At 58.8% G+C, this 18,094-nt stretch overlaps 1 protein-coding gene across 2 annotated transcripts; it reads left to right on the top strand.

Annotated features, from left to right (window-relative positions):
- Positions 1-1,100: 1,100 nt before the first annotated feature.
- Positions 1,101-18,040, top strand: UNC5A (unc-5 homolog A (C. elegans)). 2 transcript variants are annotated; one of them, XM_008576035.1, is made up of 15 exons: positions 1,145-1,360; positions 7,317-7,460; positions 7,737-7,840; positions 8,006-8,186; positions 8,871-9,038; positions 9,638-9,802; positions 10,797-10,985; positions 11,201-11,503; positions 14,260-14,347; positions 14,582-14,750; positions 14,938-15,171; positions 15,329-15,478; positions 15,575-15,739; positions 16,424-16,602; positions 16,841-18,040. In XM_008576035.1, exons 2-15 carry the CDS (start codon positions 7,328-7,330, stop codon positions 17,004-17,006), a joined length of 2,394 nt encoding a protein of 797 aa, XP_008574257.1. In that variant the 5' UTR covers positions 1,145-1,360; positions 7,317-7,327; the 3' UTR covers positions 17,007-18,040. The 2 variants fall into 2 exon arrangements, with proteins under 2 accessions (XP_008574258.1, XP_008574257.1); XM_008576036.1 differs by lacking the exon at positions 8,871-9,038 and having other exon boundaries at positions 1,101-1,360.
- Positions 18,041-18,094: the final 54 nt, after the last annotated feature.

Raw genomic sequence — 18,094 nt, 5'->3', positions numbered from 1 at the left:
GGTGGGTTTTGGACTACCGTGGGGAAGGTAGAGGAGTCAAGAGGCCGACCGACTTTGTGAGGCACCTCCAGACTCCCCGACAGGGCTGACGTGATCTCCATTTCACAGATGACAAAGCTGGTAACTCCCCAAGGTCACCACTAGCAAGGAGCAGATTGGGTCTCAGAAACCCACATTTTCCCCCTTTATGCCTAGAGGCCCCTATGAATTGTGAGTGTGCGTTGGTGTGGGAATCACTGTAGCCAGGGGAGGCCAGGCTAGTTGGGGGCCTGTTTGGCAGAGAGCTGGGTGGGAGTAAACTGAGGGCACCCCCTCCTACCCACCTTCACCCTCTCAGGGGTCCTGCTGGTTGGGTAGACAGGTCAGACTTCTTTGGGGGGTTTTACCTCCACCAATGCCTCAGAGCCAATTACCTGTGTAATTAGCAACAAATGACTTGTGGGATGGTTGTGGGTTTTGGTTAAAATTAGAAGGAAACCCATATTCAGGTCTCCTTGAAAGAGTGGGAAGTGGCCCAGGTCCCTCGGAACACCAGACAGACTCTCCTTGCTCCCACCCTGCCTGTGCCCACCCAACATGATATTTTCTGAGCGCCTACTATGTGTGGGGGCCAGGGAGGGGGGCCAACCAGGAAGCAAGCCCAGCAGCCAGGGTACCAGATAAAGGGGGCCCTCCCTCTGCCCCACCTCAGGGTGCCCACCTGCCCATCCAGGGTCCACCTCCCTCCAGCCTTCCCCTGGGCCTCGCAGGGAGGTGGCCTGCCTTGCCAGATCCCCGAACTCCTGCTAGGGTAATAATGGGCTTTCACTGCTGCCACGTGTGGAAGGCGTCCTAGGTGCTGGGACTCCCGCCCTAGCCCCCTTTGTCTCACCACAGTCTTCAGAAGTGCAGGGGTTTCTTCTTCCCCTGTTTTACACAGGAGGCTCAAAGACACTGAGGCTCAAAGACACTGAGGCTCAAAGAGGGCATCCAGTGGCTGGGGACTGCCCAGCTGGGAAACAGCAGAAACTGGGCTCGCTCTCCTCCCACCAGCCTGTTCCAAGCTGGGCCTTTTGCTGTGCCAGCTGCCTCTGCATCACCCAGCCCGGCCAGCTCCAGGGTGGGCCTGGCTCACCTGCCTGCTTTGCCCCTGCCACAGGTGCCCAGCAGAGTGCCACAGTGGCCAACCCGGTACCTGGCGCCAGCCCAGACCTGCTTCCTCACTTCCTGGTGGAGCCCGAAGACGTGTACATCGTCAAGAACAAGCCGGTGCTGCTGGTGTGCAAGGCCGTACCCGCCACGCAGATCTTCTTCAAGTGCAACGGGGAGTGGGTGCGCCAGGTGGACCACGTGATCGAGCGCAGCACAGACGGGAGCAGTGGTGAGGCCGGGCTGGGGCGCTGGGTGGAGGCATTGAGGGGGAAGCGTGGCTCAGCCAGCTCAGAGGTGCCCACAGTTGCCCCAGGCTGCATGCCTGTGATAAGCAGCAAAGCCAGGATGAAACCATCCCACCACTCCCTGTGTCACCAGGTGAGGCAGGATTCCCACGCCTGGGACCCCATGTATACACACAGAGGCCTTCTCTGGGAGGCCCCACCCCTCACCAGCTTGGTGGGGAAGAGGGTAGCCCCCCTCCCAAATGCCCCAGGGTCTCACAGCAAGAGGGGCAGGTCCCCACCACCATGTCTGAGCCCGGGCTAGGCAGGGCAGGGCCAGGGGCAGCCTTGTTAGAGATGCCAGCAAAGAAAAGAGCATTGGAGGGAGTGGGTCCCAGATGATTAAAGAGCTCACAGACCTCACATTCTGTGACTGTTTTCTTTGTGTGTCCATTCATTCATTCATTCATGCATTCATTCACATGTCCCCTGAGCACCCATTTCTGTGCTGGGGACACAGCCCACACCCCCAGAAAGCCCCAGCCCCTGCAGAGGTGGACAGCATGGTAACCTCAGCAAGAGGACAGCAGGACTCAGCCTGCCCGAGGCACCCGGGAAGGCTCCTCAGGGGAGCTGACATGTCAACCGAGGGAGGCATAAGAATTGTTCAGGGAGGGAAGAGGGGGAGGAGTATCCCAGGCAGAGTACACAGCACAAGCAAGGGGGTGCAAGGAGACTGAAGTGATGTGGCTTTCCTGTGGGATTTCAAGCTGCAGAGTGACATGGCCAGAGCTTTGGGCCACCAGTGTAGGGGGAGGGGTGAGGGTGGAGCAGACCCAGAGGCACTGAGAAGGAACCAGCAGGACATGGCTGAAATGTGCAGGGAGGGGCTCCAGGGGCAGAGGGCAGACCCAAGAAGTGCCCCTTCTGTGGGACACCCTGACCTCCACCCCCAGCCCTGTCCTTAGGCAACAGGTGGGCAATGGGGACATGAGCTATGAGCCCTTGCTTGGGTTCCACCACTTCCCAAGAGCAAGACCAGCAGAGAGAGAGGCAGGGGGTGACAAGAACCTCCCCTGCTCCTCCTCACTAGAGCCCAGTTCAGCTCGTTTCCTCTCCCTTGTCCTTGGCGTGTTGCTGAGCACCCACACCTTATGAGCCCCCAGGTTTAGTCTTGCACCTCTTCCCTCTGAGGCCTCAGCCAGCCTGAGACCCACAGCACTCACACCCTGTGGAGGGTATGGCCCAAGCCGGACACACAGGCCACTGATGTGAGGCTCAAGCCATGGTGCAGTACCCAGGACTCACATAGATGCCAAGGGCAGGCTTGGGGGTGATCCAGAAAGGATTCCTAGAGCAGGAGTCATGTCGAAGCTCAGGTCTTAAAACCACCTGGAAAGAACATTTCCCAGGCCAAGGGAATGGAAAGTGCAAATGCAGGGAACAGTAGGCCCTTGGGGTGGTTTGGGTTTGGGGCAGGAGAGCAAGCCTGGAGGGCAGGCGGTGGTGACCAGAGGCTGCTCTAAGAGGCCATCGGAGGCTGTTAAGCCATAGAGGGCTGCGGTCAGATTTACACTGAAGGAAGATCATGCTGGGCAGAGGGAAAGTGGAAGAAGGAGAGACCCTGGCCAAAGAGAACTGTCTGGAAGCTCTTTCAGTAATTCAGGTGTGAGCTCAAGAGCCCTGGATTTAGGCAGCATGGGATTTAGTCTTCAAACCTGCCTGTCATTTTACAGATGAGACTGAGGCCTTGTCTGACTTGTCCAGTGTCCCAAAAGGGCCTCAACCAGGTCTTCTGGTCTACAGAAGTCATGCCCTATCCTCCCCTACCAAGGTCAGCAGGGTCTCCATCCCCTTAAGTGTCAGTTAAGCTCACAACAAGGAGCCCCAGAGCCCCAGGGGTCTGTCTCTTTGATCTCTCTGCCCCAACTCTGGGCTAGTGATTCCTGCCCAGGCCCCTGAGCCCTGCACTGTCCTGGCCTTGCCCGGGCCTGCTGATCGCAGCTTCTTTCGTGCAGTTCTAAGGTGTTGACTGAGCACCTGCTCTGCCAGGCACTGGGTTAGGTACTGGAAATTAAGCTTCCAAGGTTCTCAGTGCAGGTGATTCAGCTCTGCTTCCCACCCTCAGGAGGGAGATGTAGAGCATCGGTGACCAAGGTCGCCCAAAAGAGCTCTGGGCACCAGCGGCACCTCCCAGGACTAGAGCCTCCCCCAGCCCTGGCAGCTTTGGGGCCCACACTGTCCTGGTGGAAGGGTCTGCCGCAGAACCTCAGGCAAGTCCCCGCCGTGGGCTCAGTTTCATCATCTGTAAAACAGGGATGATGAGAGCTCCTTTGCAGGTTATTGGGTAAGCTGTGAGCTCTCACATGATCAGTTGGAGCCCAGCAGAAGGCCTTTCCTTTCTCCCCAGCCCATGCCCAGGGCCCAGCGCATAATGAGCTCTCCCACTGCTGCGGCAGGTCTCCCAGGGAAAGGACAGGGGAAGTCCTACTCTTGTGGTCAGAGAGCTACCTTCCTGCATCCTTGAGGGCCTGTCCTGGAACCTCCTGGAAGGCTCCAGTCTAGCTCCCTGTGGCTCTCAGGGAAGGAGAGGGTCCTTTTCTGAAACACCCCTGCCATCATGAGGTCTCAGATCCATGGCTTGCCAGGACCCAGGCCCTTGCCTGAATGAGCAGTCACAGGCCCAGGCCAGCACACACACCGAGAACCCCCAGCCCACAACCCCCAACAGGCTCCATGGCCTTGCTCTGTTCAAGCCAGGCAGGGAAGCAGAGCTCATGGAAACACATCCCACTGTAACCACCAAGGCCCTCTCCTGCCCTGACCATCCAACCTCAGGCCTCCCATGGGCGGCCCTAGCCGGTACATCTGAATGTTCATTGATCCCATTGATCTCTGAACCCAAAGCCACTGAGTGCTTGAGACAAAGAAAAAGGCTTTCCTTACTTGCCCACAAACTTACAACTGTGGTGGTGCCATGTGGGTGCCCAGTCCAAAGACCCTGAACCAGAAATGTTGTGTGATCAGACAGGTATGGTGTGGGTGGGAGGTCCACTCAGATCTGTAGCCCTGCCCATTTGTGTGTGGAGCTGGGGGTCACTAGTGGACTCTCCAGGAGAGAACACCCATCTCCCACTCATCTGCCCTCATTCCCCATCCAGAAGGACAGCAAGAAGGGACCAAAGCCTGAAAATGCTAGAACTCAAACCTGCTGACACTATAAAAATCTGAAATTTGCAAAACCAAGCACTGGAGTTGGGTCTAGAAGAATAATTTATTGTGTGTTAAACAAACTGATTGATTATTAGAAGCAGATTGCTCAGAAGGTGAGAACATAAGTCCCAGCTTGGCCTCAGAGCCCCCAACCAACCATCTGCCTCCCAGAAACACTCACCATGCCCTCATCGGGGCCCCACATGAGCCCACGGCATTCACTCACGTACACACGCCCCAACCCAGTCTGCCTGGGATCCCTCCTCCTTCCTCCCCACCCTTCCCCCAGGCTGGCACCTGCTCACATTTACTTGGCAGGTGCAGACACAGCTGTACCCAGAAACTGCTCCCAGGAACCAGGCTTAGTGATCTGCAGGGGTGGATGGCACAAGCCCTCTCATCAAGGACCTGGCAGGGCAGGGTCTGTGTCCCCCACCTCAGCCCACAGCCCTCCCAGAGCTTATAGGACTAAAGGACATCCTGGAGCTGGGACATCATGCACACACTTGGCCCTCATTCATGGCAGCAGGAAGGAGAAGAGGAGGTGACAGGACAGAAGGGGAGAGAGAACAAAGGAAGAAAGGGAGCACTTAAATTTAGTGCTGTTCTCCCCACACCGAGGCAACTGAGCGGCATGTGAGCTGCTGAGTGGGCACCAAGCTCCCACCACCACAGGGGAGGAGCAGCCATCTGTGGACCTGTCTACCCAGGGGAGAAAAAGTACCCCATTCAGAATGTTCTCGAAGGTCCCCACCCCTAACCCCAGAGGCAGAGAGGAGGAAGAGAGGGCCGAAGGGCCCTGTCTCCACCCAAGGCTCCTTCTCAGATGCCCTGAGACTCCATGTGCTTGACAGGTAGCTGGTGCCCAGGACCCCTCTCCTATTCACAGATCTTGAGAGGGACCCCTTGGCTCTCAGCCACCATCCCTCCCCCTGAGAGAGTGTGCACATCAGGTGCCTTAGAGAATGGGGCAGGCAGAGTAGGAGAAAAAGGACATCAGGCAGTGCCCTGCTGCCTGGGAAGTAGCCCAACTATAGCAATCTCAGCCAGAGGTGACACCCTCCCCACACACCCATCTCCTATGAGAACTGGCTGGGGGCAGGGGTGAGTGATAGAAAAATCTGGGGGTACAGTGTGAGAGCCAGAGAGACTCCTGAAGAGTGGGGGGTCTGGGAAGGGGTCATAGAAAGACATGTTAGAGAAATTAAGAGGGAAATCAGCTTCCCAGACTGCCCGGCTGAGCCGGGCTGTCTGTTCCTCCTGCAATGCAGCCCTAATTGAATTTCTCTGTTAACAATGGAAACACATTGGTGGCCCGGCCTCTCTCACTCTTTCTGATAAGCCAATGACCCGAGGGAAATTGGGGTCAGGAGGAGGAGAAATTGGAAACAAACAGTCTTTTCTCACTCCTGGGGACACTGGTTTTGGCTGCAAACCAAGGGGTGGGAGGAGGGCTGGCATCCGCCGTCATGGTCCCTCCTGGCACACCTTGCTCTCTGGGCCCAGGTGTGGCAGAAGGGGGGCTGCTGCTGAGTCCACCTGCAGCGCGGTTTCCCCCCAGCCCACCCCAATTGAGCAGAACAGGTCCTGGACCCCCAATCCCTGGCTGGCTTCTCCTCTACTGGCTGCCCCCTCACCCTCTGCCAAAGTTTCTCTCTATNTGTCTGTTCCTCCTGCAATGCAGCCCTAATTGAATTTCTCTGTTAACAATGGAAACACATTGGTGGCCCGGCCTCTCTCACTGTTTCTGATAAGCCAATGACCCGAGGGAAATTGGGGTCAGGAGGAGGAGAAATTGGAAACAAACGGTCTTTTCTCACTCCTGGGGACACTGGTTTTGGCTGCAAACCAAGGGGTGGGAGGAGGGCTGGCATCCCCCGTCGTGGTCCCTCCTGGCACACCCGGCTCTCTGGGCCCAGGTGTGGCAGAAGGGGGGCTGCTGCTGAGTCCACCTGCAGAACGGTTTCCCCCCAGCCCACCCCAATTGAGCAGAACAGGTCCTGGACCCCCAGTCCCTGGCTGGCTTCTCCTCTACTGGCTGCCCCCTCACCCTCTGCCAAAGTTTCTCTCTATTGGATAGGCACCCCCAGCCCACCCAGGGTGACCGCAGAACCCTGAACACACTTTGTACTCAGACAGCCTGGGTGTCCATGGCAAGTCAAGTTGGAACCATGCTGTCCAAGGGAGTGGATTGAGGAAGATAACATCCCAGCATGTGGCAAACCCTTACTAAGTCCCAGAGGTCTATTCTCATACTACATAATCACTGTAATTACATTGTTAATGGCTGTTATTATATTATCACATGTCAGGATCTACCTGCTAACCTTCAAGGGGGGTGGGCCAGATCCTTCCTCATTCTTTTACCCACAAAGGCCCCAGAGCTCAGACTGTCCGCCCCACCTTTTCTGCCTGGGGTTCTTGGAGGCCAGACCCTATTGCCCAAAGCTCTACCAGAAGCCAGAAGTCCCATTAGGGACATTTTCGTAAGTGACTGCAGGGAGTCAGGACTCAAGTAACAAAGTATAATGACTGGAAGTTCTCTGAACCGCACTCCTGGCCTTCAGGAGACATAAATCCAGCACTCCCTTTGGCCACCCAGAGTTCCCTTCAGGCTGAGGGTTGCCCCTAAAGTCCCCTCCCCTGCTATACAGAGAGAGTGGCCGTGGGTGGTGTGGAGATCCCACACCTGGGGCGAAGAGGTTCCGTGTGGCCTGGGGCCTTGACTAGCCACCCCTCCCGCCCCAGGGCTGCCTGCCATGGAGGTCCGCATCAATGTGTCAAGGCAGCAGGTGGAGAAAGTGTTCGGGCTGGAGGAATACTGGTGCCACTGCGTGGCGTGGAGCTCCTCTGGCACCACCAAGAGTCAGAAGGCTTATATCCGCATCGCCTGTGAGTCCAGGGCCGGGCCTCAAGCAGGGGTGGCCAGAGGGTGTCGCCTAGAGAGGGGGCAGCAGGCTTCCTGGAGGAGGGAGACCTGTCAAAAAACCTCACAGTCCTGCCTTGGTGGGTGGAGGAAGTGTGTATGGACACTGCCCAGCCACCCCCATGTCCCCTGGGCACTTGGCACTTCTGCCATGTGCCATGCCCCAGCAGGACGGAGAGACAGAGCCATCCACGCTGAGCTGCTGTAACACACTCAGGCAGGAGGACACTATTTTTCCCCAGATTTGCGCAAGAACTTTGAGCAGGAGCCACTGGCCAAGGAGGTGTCTCTGGAGCAGGGCATTGTGCTGCCCTGCCGCCCACCAGAAGGCATCCCCCCAGCCGAGGTGAGAGGGGACTCCAGTATCCACTCCACAGGTGGTCAGGGCTCCTGGATCTCAGGTCCCACCTGCCCAGCCCACTGGGTTCTTCCCCCTTCCCCGCCAGGGCCACTCTCCACTCTGGCAAGGCCAGCATGGGTGGCAGTGCAGTGGTGTTGCTTGCTCCCCCAGGTGGAGTGGCTCCGGAATGAGGACCTGGTGGACCCGTCCCTGGACCCCAACGTGTACATCACACGGGAGCACAGCCTAGTGGTGCGACAGGCCCGCCTGGCTGACACGGCCAACTACACCTGTGTAGCCAAGAACATCGTGGCACGTCGCCGCAGCGCCTCAGCTGCTGTCATCGTCTATGGTGGGCCCCAGGCACTGGAGGGGTGGTACTGGCTCCCCAGTCATAGGGAGAGGCACTGAGGTGCCATTGAGCAGTGATGTGTGGCTGGCAGGGTGGAGAGAGGCCATGGAGCCAGGGCCCAGCAGACCAGACTGTGGCCTGACTGGGAAGGACACGAAAGGGCTCACCATGGCTGCTGAGAAGCCTAGTTGCGTGTCTGGGCAGAGGGGTGGGACAGGTTGATGGTCATCTGTGGGAAGGGGACATTGTGCAGGAGATGAGAGGACAGGATGGGAGTCTAGGAAAGGCAGCAGACCACCCCCAATCATGCTCCTGAGTCCCCAGGGTGGGAAGTAGACGCTAAGCACTCGCAAGCACCTCCAGGAACAGGCAGAGGGAGGGGGTTCAGGGGTTGCCCTATGAGAGGCTGGGGTCCAGGCTGGAGGAGCGTGTGAGTTGCAGTTCAGCCTGGCTGCCCTGAGCACCCATGCCCGCCAGGAGAAGGGAGGACTGTGCGACAGTGCTGCCAGGCCCCAGGGGCCAGCAGGCACAAGCATGGCATCCCCTCCAGGCCTTCCCTCCCAGCACAGCAGCAGCCCACCCATTCCCAGCTCACAGCCCCTCTGCCCTCACACCCTGTCTCCTGGGCCAGCATGTCTGAGAAAGCCCCCGCTCCCTGACCCCAGTCCTTCTCTGTCCGGCCAGTGAACGGTGGGTGGTCGACGTGGACCGAGTGGTCCGTCTGCAGTGCCAGCTGTGGGCGTGGCTGGCAGAAACGGAGCCGGAGCTGCACCAACCCGGCGCCTCTCAACGGGGGCGCCTTCTGTGAGGGACAGAATGTCCAGAAAACAGCCTGCGCCACCCTGTGCCCAGGTACCAGTGGCCGACACCTCCCACATCGCTCCTCACCACGCCATCTCCGTGCCCTGGCTCCATCGTGCCTACCAGCCTGCCCCCTCCCATGGCTCCATCCCACCCGCCCGCCACACATGGCCAGGCTCAGTCTGAGGCGGGGATTGGGGCACAGGGTGTGTTTGGAGTCAGGGCTTGGTCTGCATCCAGGCTCGGGGCTCGACATAGGGTCTAAGTCACAGGGCCTAAGGTTCAGTCAGAGGACAGGGTCTGGGGCTCAGTCTGGGGCTACAGAATCACTTGTGCCTGGAATCAGAAGGGTCTTGTGTGACTGAGAGCTCTCACTGCCCCAGGGCCAGGACGGCCTTCTGGTGTAGGGAGAGCCAAGCAGTCCCTGGCGTCATCTGCGCCTCCCTGTCATTAGCATGCGTCATCTGGGCCAGCTGGACACTACAGGGTGTGCAGTTTGGTGGCCTGGCCCTGGCATTGCATCCAGGCCCAGGCCAGCTCGCCCTGCCCAGTCCGGATGCCCAGCACAGCCATACTGGCAAACTGCTTAGGACTGGCTCCCCAGGCTGACCACACCGTCTCCTCTCTTCCCATGTCTGTCTCTCATCCAGTGGACGGCAGCTGGAGCCCATGGAGCAAGTGGTCAGCCTGTGGGCTCGACTGCACCCACTGGAGGAGCCGTGAGTGCTCTGACCCAGCGCCCCGCAATGGAGGCGAGGAGTGCCAGGGTGCTGACCTGGACACCCGCAACTGTACCAGTGACCTCTGCGTGCACAGTGAGCCCTCCCCACCCCAGGGTCCTCTTCTGTTTCTAGGACCGGCTCTGCTCAGGCCTGGGGGGGGGTGGTGGCAAAGGGTATCATTCCCCTGCCACAGCCTGTACCCCTGTATAAAGCTCAGGACCCTCAGGGATCCCCCTCATCCCTAACACACCCACACGTGCCTACGCCCGCCCCACCTCCACATCCCCTGAGACATGCATAAATATGAACCTTGACTCGTCCACACCCCTCTGCCCACGCTCACCCAAACACTTCCCCCACAGCCTTACATCCACCCCGTCCCCCAAGTGCACACACAAGTCCTGTGGGGATGCCGGGCCTGTGAGGCCTGTTAATTACAAGACCATAACTAACAATTAAAGATCTCTGTTGGATTTTTTTTTCTCTAGAACACACCCTCCCCCATTCTTTCAATTAAAAACCTAATTATCTGTGTCAATTCCTTTCTGATGGACATTTCTTCCATTATGTAGAACGCTTCTAAAATCAATACAGCTTCCTCCAAGCAGTCAATCACCCCCTCACTGGCCCTGCCCCAGGCGTGGGGGAGGCAGGCAAGGAGAAGGGCTTCACACCCCTGTTTGTGGCCCAGGGACTGACCTGGAACCACACAGGAAGCAAGATCTCCTGCTTTGGGGATCCCAGGAGCTCACCCCAACTCCACCTGCCCTGGTCCCTAGAAGAGCAAGTAGCGGGTTTGTCCTAGCAGCCAGGCTCCCAGGCCATCTGCCCTGGGGAAGTAGCTCTTCCCCTCGTCCGTTGTGCTGGCAGCAACCTTAGCCTGCATCTCAAACCCGAGAAGGATGTGATAAATGCAGGGCCAGAACGTACATGTGCTGGTTCCACACTGCCTACCACAAGCCTCTGCTGCCCAACTAGTGCTGATGCCCCAGAGTGCAGACACATCCTCCCGGGATGCAGACCACTGACCTCTCCTTCCCAGCCTCGTCCATCCCTGCCCCTCCCAAGGCCACTCTGTCTCCCGCAGCTGCTTCGGGCCCGGAGGACGTGGCCCTCTATGTGGGCCTCATTGCTGTGGCCGTGTGCCTTGTCCTGCTGCTGCTTGTCCTCATCCTCATTTATTGCCGGAAAAAGGAAGGGCTGGACTCGGATGTGGCTGATTCGTCCATCCTCACCTCAGGCTTCCAGCCCGTCAGCATCAAGCCCAGCAAAGCAGGTGAGGTGCCCCCTGCCCCCAGCACTCCTACCTGAGTCCCTGCACCCAGAGCCACCGGGGGGGGGGGGGGAACCCCCGGGGCCCCCCCCCGGGTGGGCTTTTTCCCCCCCAAAAAACCCCCCCCCCCCCCCCCCCCGGGCCCCCGCCCCCCCGCCCCCCGGGGGGGGGGGGGGAACCCTCAGGGCCACTCCCTGAGTTGGCCTTTATCCCTGCAGACAATCCCCACCTGCTCACCATCCAGCCAGACCTCAGCACCACCACCACCACCTACCAGGGCAGTCTGTGTCCCCGGCAGGACGGGCCCAGCCCCAAGTTCCAGCTCACCAATGGGCACCTGCTCAGCCCTCTGGGGGGTGGCCGCCACACACTGCACCACAGCTCACCCACCTCTGAGGCCGAGGACTTCGTCTCCCGCCTCTCCACCCAGAACTACTTCCGCTCCCTGCCTCGAGGCACCAGCAACATGGCCTACGGGACCTTCAACTTCCTCGGGGGCCGGCTGATGATACCTAATACAGGTAGGGAGGACTCCAGGGTGCTCCAGGGAACCCTGAGAGGCAAGACCAGCCTCCTTTCCCTCCTAGAGGAGGACCGGACAGCCCATATGTTCTTCCTATGCCCCCAGCCTCCCTGAGTGGCTGAGCCAGACCAGCAAGGCAGTAGTGGCTGGCAGTGGGGATGGTGCTGGGGCTGTGGCCAGAGCTATCTCCCTTCTGTTGCCTCTGGGCACAAGAATACTGTCCATTCATTTACACAGACAGCCAGCCTACATGTGCCAGGCTCCATGCTGGGCCCTGGGCCCAGATGTAGCACAAGTGCTGACCCCAAGGAGCTCACAAACTGGTGGACAGAGTGCAGAGGACAAAGACAGAATATGCAGGCTTGGACAGAGGCCTCCACTGCACCCTGGCTTTCTCCCACCACTTCACAGAAACGCCTCTGGCTGGGTCTACAAGACACCTTGTTAGAGAATCCATGGACCCTTTCCATGGCCATCTTGTGAGAAACCACCACACAAGAATTTCAGTGTGGGGCTGGCCACTCCCACACTGAAATTCTCCATTTCCTCAGCTTAGATGACCCATGCGCCCCTGATTTTCTTGCCCCTCTCCGGCTACTCCTTGTGCCTGTTCCCTAAATGCAGGTGTTCCTCAGAGCTCCCTCTCGGCACACCTTTCTCCCTGAGCAAGCGATCTCACCCACTCCATGGCTTTAATTGCCCAGTCTGTGCAGATAACTCCCACTCCTGCATCCCCAGCCCGCAGTACTCCTGGGCAACAAAACTGTACACCCAGCTGCCTCCTGGGCAGCTCCATCTGGATGTCTCACAGCACCTCAGATTCCTCATGCCTAAAACAGAACCGTCTTCCACCCTCCTCCAGAGCCTCCTCCTTCCCAACTTTCCCCAGCTCATGGACAGTGCAGTGTAGTTGCTCTAGCCAGAAACTAATGGGGTCACCTTGACCTCCTGCTCTTCCTCACTTGCCCCCATGCCCCCATGCCAGTGTCAGTCACACATCAAGTCTGTGTATTCTCCCTCCTCAGTAGTTCCTGCCTTATCCTGCTTCCCATCTGTCCCCACTGCCTCTCCTGGCCCCGGCCACAATATCCCTTATCTAGTTCCCTTTCACCCAATGAAGCCAGAGCTGATCACGTTCTTCCCCTGCTTGAACCCTTTCTGGGGCTCCCCGCTGCCCTCTGCAAAGCCCACATGACAAGGCAGATGACCTCTCCCCTGCCGGCCAGCTACTGCAGCCTCTTCCCTCCCACATGCACTTCTGCACACGGCAGCCACTGTGGACTCTCGGCACCCCTAACACATAATGCTGCCCTTTGCACGCATGGCTCCCTCTGCTGTTTCCACTGGCTCATGTGCTACTTCTCCTTTGGGTCTTGGCCTGACAGCTCTTGCTGTCTGTGCCTCATGTCCTCCCCGTATGTGGGATGAAAATGAACCCGTCACGGGGCTACTAGGATGACGAGGTGAAATGGTACCTGTCAGCTCTAACTGAGGCAGGCAGACAGTGGGTGCTCAGTGGCCCCAGCTGTTCATTCCCTGGGCTGGGTAGTGGGCTGCCACTTCTCCCCACGTCTTTTACTGCAGTTTAGGTGTCTTTCTCCCCACTGGGCTGAGAGCTTCACAAGAGAGGGTCTGTTGTTTTCCCTCACCTTCCTGAGTACCCGGCATTAGTATCTGTTGAATGAGTATGTGAGTGTGTGTAACCTCCCCCACAGAGACCAGTCACGCAAGTATGTCTGGGATTGTCACCAACACTAGCAGCCGGTACCAGGGGGCAGTGCAGGCTAGTAAAGGGAGCACTAGCTGTAAATTTGTGATCAATGGCTTCCCTCTCCTGGGCTTCCATTTCCTGTGAAATAGTAATATTCCAGCCCAGCCCACCTCAGAGTTGCCCACTCTGGAGAGTATGCGTTTGATTTTGGACTTCCTTGGATAAAGCCATAGAATTTCTCCCCTTCCCCTGTCCTGAGATGAAAGGGTCACTCCTCACCACCCCTACAGTGACTCCCTGGTCTCTATCCTTGCCGTGTCCTCCTCCCTCCAACCACTCCCCTCTCAGCAGACACTCCAATACTGCTCCTGCCAGACGCTGTGGCAGAGGCAAATCAGCCAGAGGGAGGGCATTTGGGCAACAGCTTCCAGACCAGGGAGGGCTACCAAAGCTGGAGGGGTTGTTGAAGACTTGGCCCCACCTGCAGGGATAGTGACAGTGGTAGGGAGCCGCTGGTCCCCAGAGGTGGCCAGGGCCAATGGAGAGGGAAGGATCTTGAGCAAGACAGGAGAGCAGTGGTGCTCAGGCAGTGGTTCCAGAATTGCCACATACGCAGCAGGGCTGGGCTGGAGATGCTGCTGGAAAGGTAGTGGGGGCCAGAGGTGAAGGGCCTTCAGTGCCAGGCCAGGGAGCTAGACTTTATCCTGGAGGCAGGGAAGGTTTCAAGCAGGGAATGCTCTGATTCCAGCCAGTGCCTTTCAACTGATAGAGGAGGTAGGTACAGCATACCTGGCACAGTTTGTTCCAGGGTTTTCTGTGCCTGGGCTAAGTAGGCATGTTTTCCCCCCTGGGTTACCTCAGCTGCCCTTGGGGTCACCCTGACTCAGCTTCATGCCTATGTGGGTGGTTGGACAGTATGGCCATCCCTACAGCAGACTGGCACCAGTCAGTCCTCAAAGGGAGACCCATGGAGGAGCTGGTTGGTGGGGCACTGGGCGTCTTTGCAGTGGGTAAGCCCTGGCCCTCCTGCTGCTCTGTTACAGGAATCAGCCTCCTCATCCCCCCAGATGCCATACCCCGAGGAAAGATCTACGAGATCTATCTCACGCTACACAAGCCAGAGGATGTGAGGTGTGGGCACAGGCCCTGCTGCTGGGGCTGGGAGGGTCCTGCCTGCTGCCTTCAGTCACTGGGATGCCCCTGCCCAGACACTGTTACATCTGGTCTGTCCTGGCTGAGGGACGGCAGGGGAAGAGCTACACCCAGCTCTGCAGCCCCCGGCCCCGGGATGCGACTGCCCTGCCCAAGGCCCCCAGGACAGCCCACTGACACCTTTCCCTCCCCACCCATATTTCCCCACTTGAGGTTGCCCCTAGCCGGCTGTCAGACCCTGCTGAGTCCCATCGTTAGCTGTGGGCCCCCTGGAGTCCTGCTCACCCGGCCGGTCATCCTCGCCATGGACCACTGTGGGGAGCCCAGCCCCGACAGCTGGAGCCTGCGCCTCAAGAAGCAGTCTTGTGAGGGCAGCTGGGAGGTGAGCAGGAAACAGCCTCTGAGCCCCGCCCCCCAAACACTGGCCTCAGAGTGGAGGAGCATGGGCGTCCCGCTTGTTTGGCCCTGAGCCACACCCTGACCCTTCCCCAGTCTCTGGCCACTTACAGCTGCAGTTGGCCCAAGAGCTCCAAGCTGAACAGAACTGACCCATTGGACCCCACCTGCAGGACGTGCTGCACCTGGGTGAGGAGGCGCCCTCCCATCTCTACTACTGCCAGCTGGAGGCCAGCGCCTGCTACATCTTTACTGAGCAGCTGGGCCGCTTTGCACTGGTGGGAGAGGCTCTCAGTGTGGCCGCAACCAAGCGCCTCAAGCTGCTTCTGTTTGCCCCAGTGGCCTGCACCTCCTTGGAGTATAACATCCGAGTCTACTGCCTACATGACACCCATGATGCACTCAAGGTACTGCCTGCCCCCACCCCTGCCATGGGGAGACCACACCACACCCTGTGGGCTGACTGTCCCTGACCATGGGTACGGAGGCCCCTAACCTCAAGGGCAGTGGGGAAGGGCCCAGACTGTGAGCAGGAGGCCAGGCTGACCACCTGGGGCACTGCAGGAGGTCGTGCAGCTGGAGAAGCAGCTGGGTGGACAGCTGATCCAGGAGCCTCGCGTCCTGCACTTCAAGGACAGCTACCACAACCTGCGCCTGTCCATCCATGATGTGCCCAGCTCCTTGTGGAAGAGCAAGCTCCTTGTCAGCTACCAGGTGAGGGCCAGGCCCATAGCCAGCACTTGAGGGGCCTGGAGCTGGCTCACCTGAAGCAGGACACACCTGTCACCACCTCTCTTCCTGCTTCCCCAGGAGATCCCCTTTTATCACATCTGGAATGGCACGCAGCAGTACCTGCACTGCACCTTCACCTTGGAGCGCGTCAGTCCCAGCACCAGTGACCTAGCCTGCAAGGTGTGGGTGTGGCAGGTGGAGGGCGACGGGCAGAGCTTCAGCATCAACTTCAACATCACCAAGGTGGAGAGGAGTCGCTTCAGCACCACGATTGTGTGCTCCCACCACCAACCCCTCTCCCAGAAATGCTCCACCCTCTGGGCCTATCCTGCCCACCCTGCCAAAAACTCTTCCCAACCCTCCCCAAGCTCACCTCCTAGAAACTACCTGGCAGTCTCCCAGGTCAGGAGGTGCAGATGCAAGTGGGACTTGGGGAGGGGAGCTGAAGAGGATGTCGAAGCAGGAGGAGAGAGACAGGCTGGCGGGCCCAGAGGGCTTCCCTGAGGAGGGACTTTGTACTAGGCCCCAAGGATGAGCAAGAGTTTGACAGGCAGCAGTGAGGGGAAGGGCATTTCTGGCAGCAGGAACTGAGTGGGGAGGACAAAGGCAGTGAAAGGAGAGCAGTGGGTGCTGAGTGAGCAGCAGAGGGCTGGCAGAGTGACTTGGTGAGTGGAGAGGGAGAGGAGTGAGGCCGGATGGCTCCTCTGCTCACTGTTGGTATGACTTTGGGCAGATCATTCCACCTCTGAGCCTCGGGCCCCTCTGAGTCCCACAGAGCAGAGCCGTGGAGCATGGGTTGGGAGGGGTGTACCCAGGAAGTGCCAGTGCCCATACCACCCCCATGCTCTGGGTTGGTCTGGGAGTCCCTCAGCAGGAGGGGGCAGTGGGGAAAGTCCTAACAGGTATCTCCACCCTTCCCACCCCTAGGATACAAGGTTTGCTGAGCTGCTGGCTCTGGAGAGTGAAGGGGGGGTCCCAGCCCTGGTGGGCCCCAGTGCCTTCAAGATCCCCTTCCTCATTCGGCAGAAGATCATTACCAGCCTGGACCCACCCTGTAGCCGGGGTGCCGACTGGCGGACTCTGGCCCAGAAACTCCACCTGGACAGGTAGGTGGGAGATGGGCAGGGAGGGGCTGCAAAGGCCACCTACAGTCCAGCCTGGGCAAGTAAGGCAGCTGGGGCAAATAGGAGGCCCTATGGGCCTTTACCTGTGTCACTAGCAGCCAGGGTGGTCACTGCACTTGGCTGAGGGGAGGCCTTGCCCTTGGGTAGGCTAGGGGGGTGGGCAGGAAGTGGCAGCCTGTGGTGAGACCAGGCCTCTGATAGTCTCCCCTCCCCTCCTCAGCCATCTCAGCTTCTTTGCCTCCAAGCCCAGCCCCACCGCCATGATCCTCAACCTGTGGGAGGCGCGGCACTTCCCCAGCGGCAACCTCAGCCAGCTGGCTGCAGCAGTGGCTGGACTGGGTCAGCCAGATACTGGCCTCTTCACAGTGTCGGAGGCCGAGTGCTGAGGCCCACCAGACCCGAAATGCCTACACTCTCACCAGCTTTGGCACCCGCCAGGGACAAGCAGAAGTCGGACAGGGGCCCTACCCCACACTAGGGACAGCTGCTTGGACAGGACCCCTCCTGGCCAAAGTTGTCCCTTAACGCTGGTCCTTCAGACTCTGCCAGAACTCCCACTCCTCCATGGCCTGCCTGGACAGGCTGGCACTGCCACCTGCTCACACTCTTCCCCAGCCCTGGGGCCCAGGGTGGACAGTGCCTGGAGCCTGGGCCAGGCCCAGCCCATCTCTGTGTATGTATGTGCGTGTGATGCTACCTCTCCTCCTGCCCTCTCCAGGGGCCCCGCATACACACAGGCATGCACACACATGCTGGGCTCAGGAAGTGGCCCCCAGAGCTCCTGCCTGAGCTGGACCTTATGCAAACATTTCTGTGCCTGCTGGGTAGGGGCATATTTGAGGGGCCCAGCTTTAAGCCTGTAGGTCTGAGGGCCACAGCCAGGCAGGGTACAGCCCCTGGATTCAGGCACACTACCACCACACAGGCATGTGCCCACACATGCCTCATGTGCTCCTCTCACACGCACCTCCTCCTGGGTCATGCAGACACCCCCCACTACCACCACACACATCTCATGTTGTATACCTGGAGGCTGCTCACATCTCTCACGCCTGGTGTCAGTACACATCTGCCTCTCACATGCTGCCCTTCTTCCACTCACCTACTGTGGATACCCAATGGCTCCTCCCCACCCCAACCCACCCCCACCTTGAGGTGCCCTGCCCAGCGGGGCGTGTGAATATGCAATGGGAGTCCTGGGCTGTACAATGGCGAGTGTGTGTGCTGTGGCATGCCCGTTTCTGGGGCTGGCCAGTGCCCCTGTGTGGGGCCTGTCGTGTGAAGCTTGTGTCCTGACTCTGTCTTAAGTGCATTCACGCACTTACACTTGGCCTTATGTACACAGCCGTGCCCAGCTGCTGGGGCGCATAGGGATTTTAGCGGACGTGAATGTAAATAAAGTATATATATATATTGCTAACCCAAGTGCTATTTCTCTCAGGAAACCCAGGGGGTGAATGCAGATGGCCACAGA

This window comes from Galeopterus variegatus, unplaced genomic scaffold (assembly GCF_000696425.1).
Source record: "Galeopterus variegatus unplaced genomic scaffold, G_variegatus-3.0.2 Scaffold1275, whole genome shotgun sequence".
Taxonomy (NCBI): Eukaryota; Metazoa; Chordata; class Mammalia; order Dermoptera; family Cynocephalidae; genus Galeopterus; species Galeopterus variegatus.
This window is presented reverse-complemented; position numbering and strand designations above follow the sequence as displayed.

Bases quoted from the DNA above. Each gene is read 5' to 3' on its own strand.
- UNC5A (XM_008576035.1), top strand. From the start codon at position 7,328: ATGGAGGTCCGCATCAATGTGTCAAGGCAGCAGGTGGAGAAAGTGTTC. The intron at 9,803-10,796 runs GTGAGCCCTCCC...TGTCTCCCGCAG, and splicing joins CAGTGACCTCTGCGTGCACA to CTGCTTCGGGCCCGGAGGAC. The intron at 14,751-14,937 runs GTGAGCAGGAAA...CCCCACCTGCAG, and splicing joins CTTGTGAGGGCAGCTGGGAG to GACGTGCTGCACCTGGGTGA.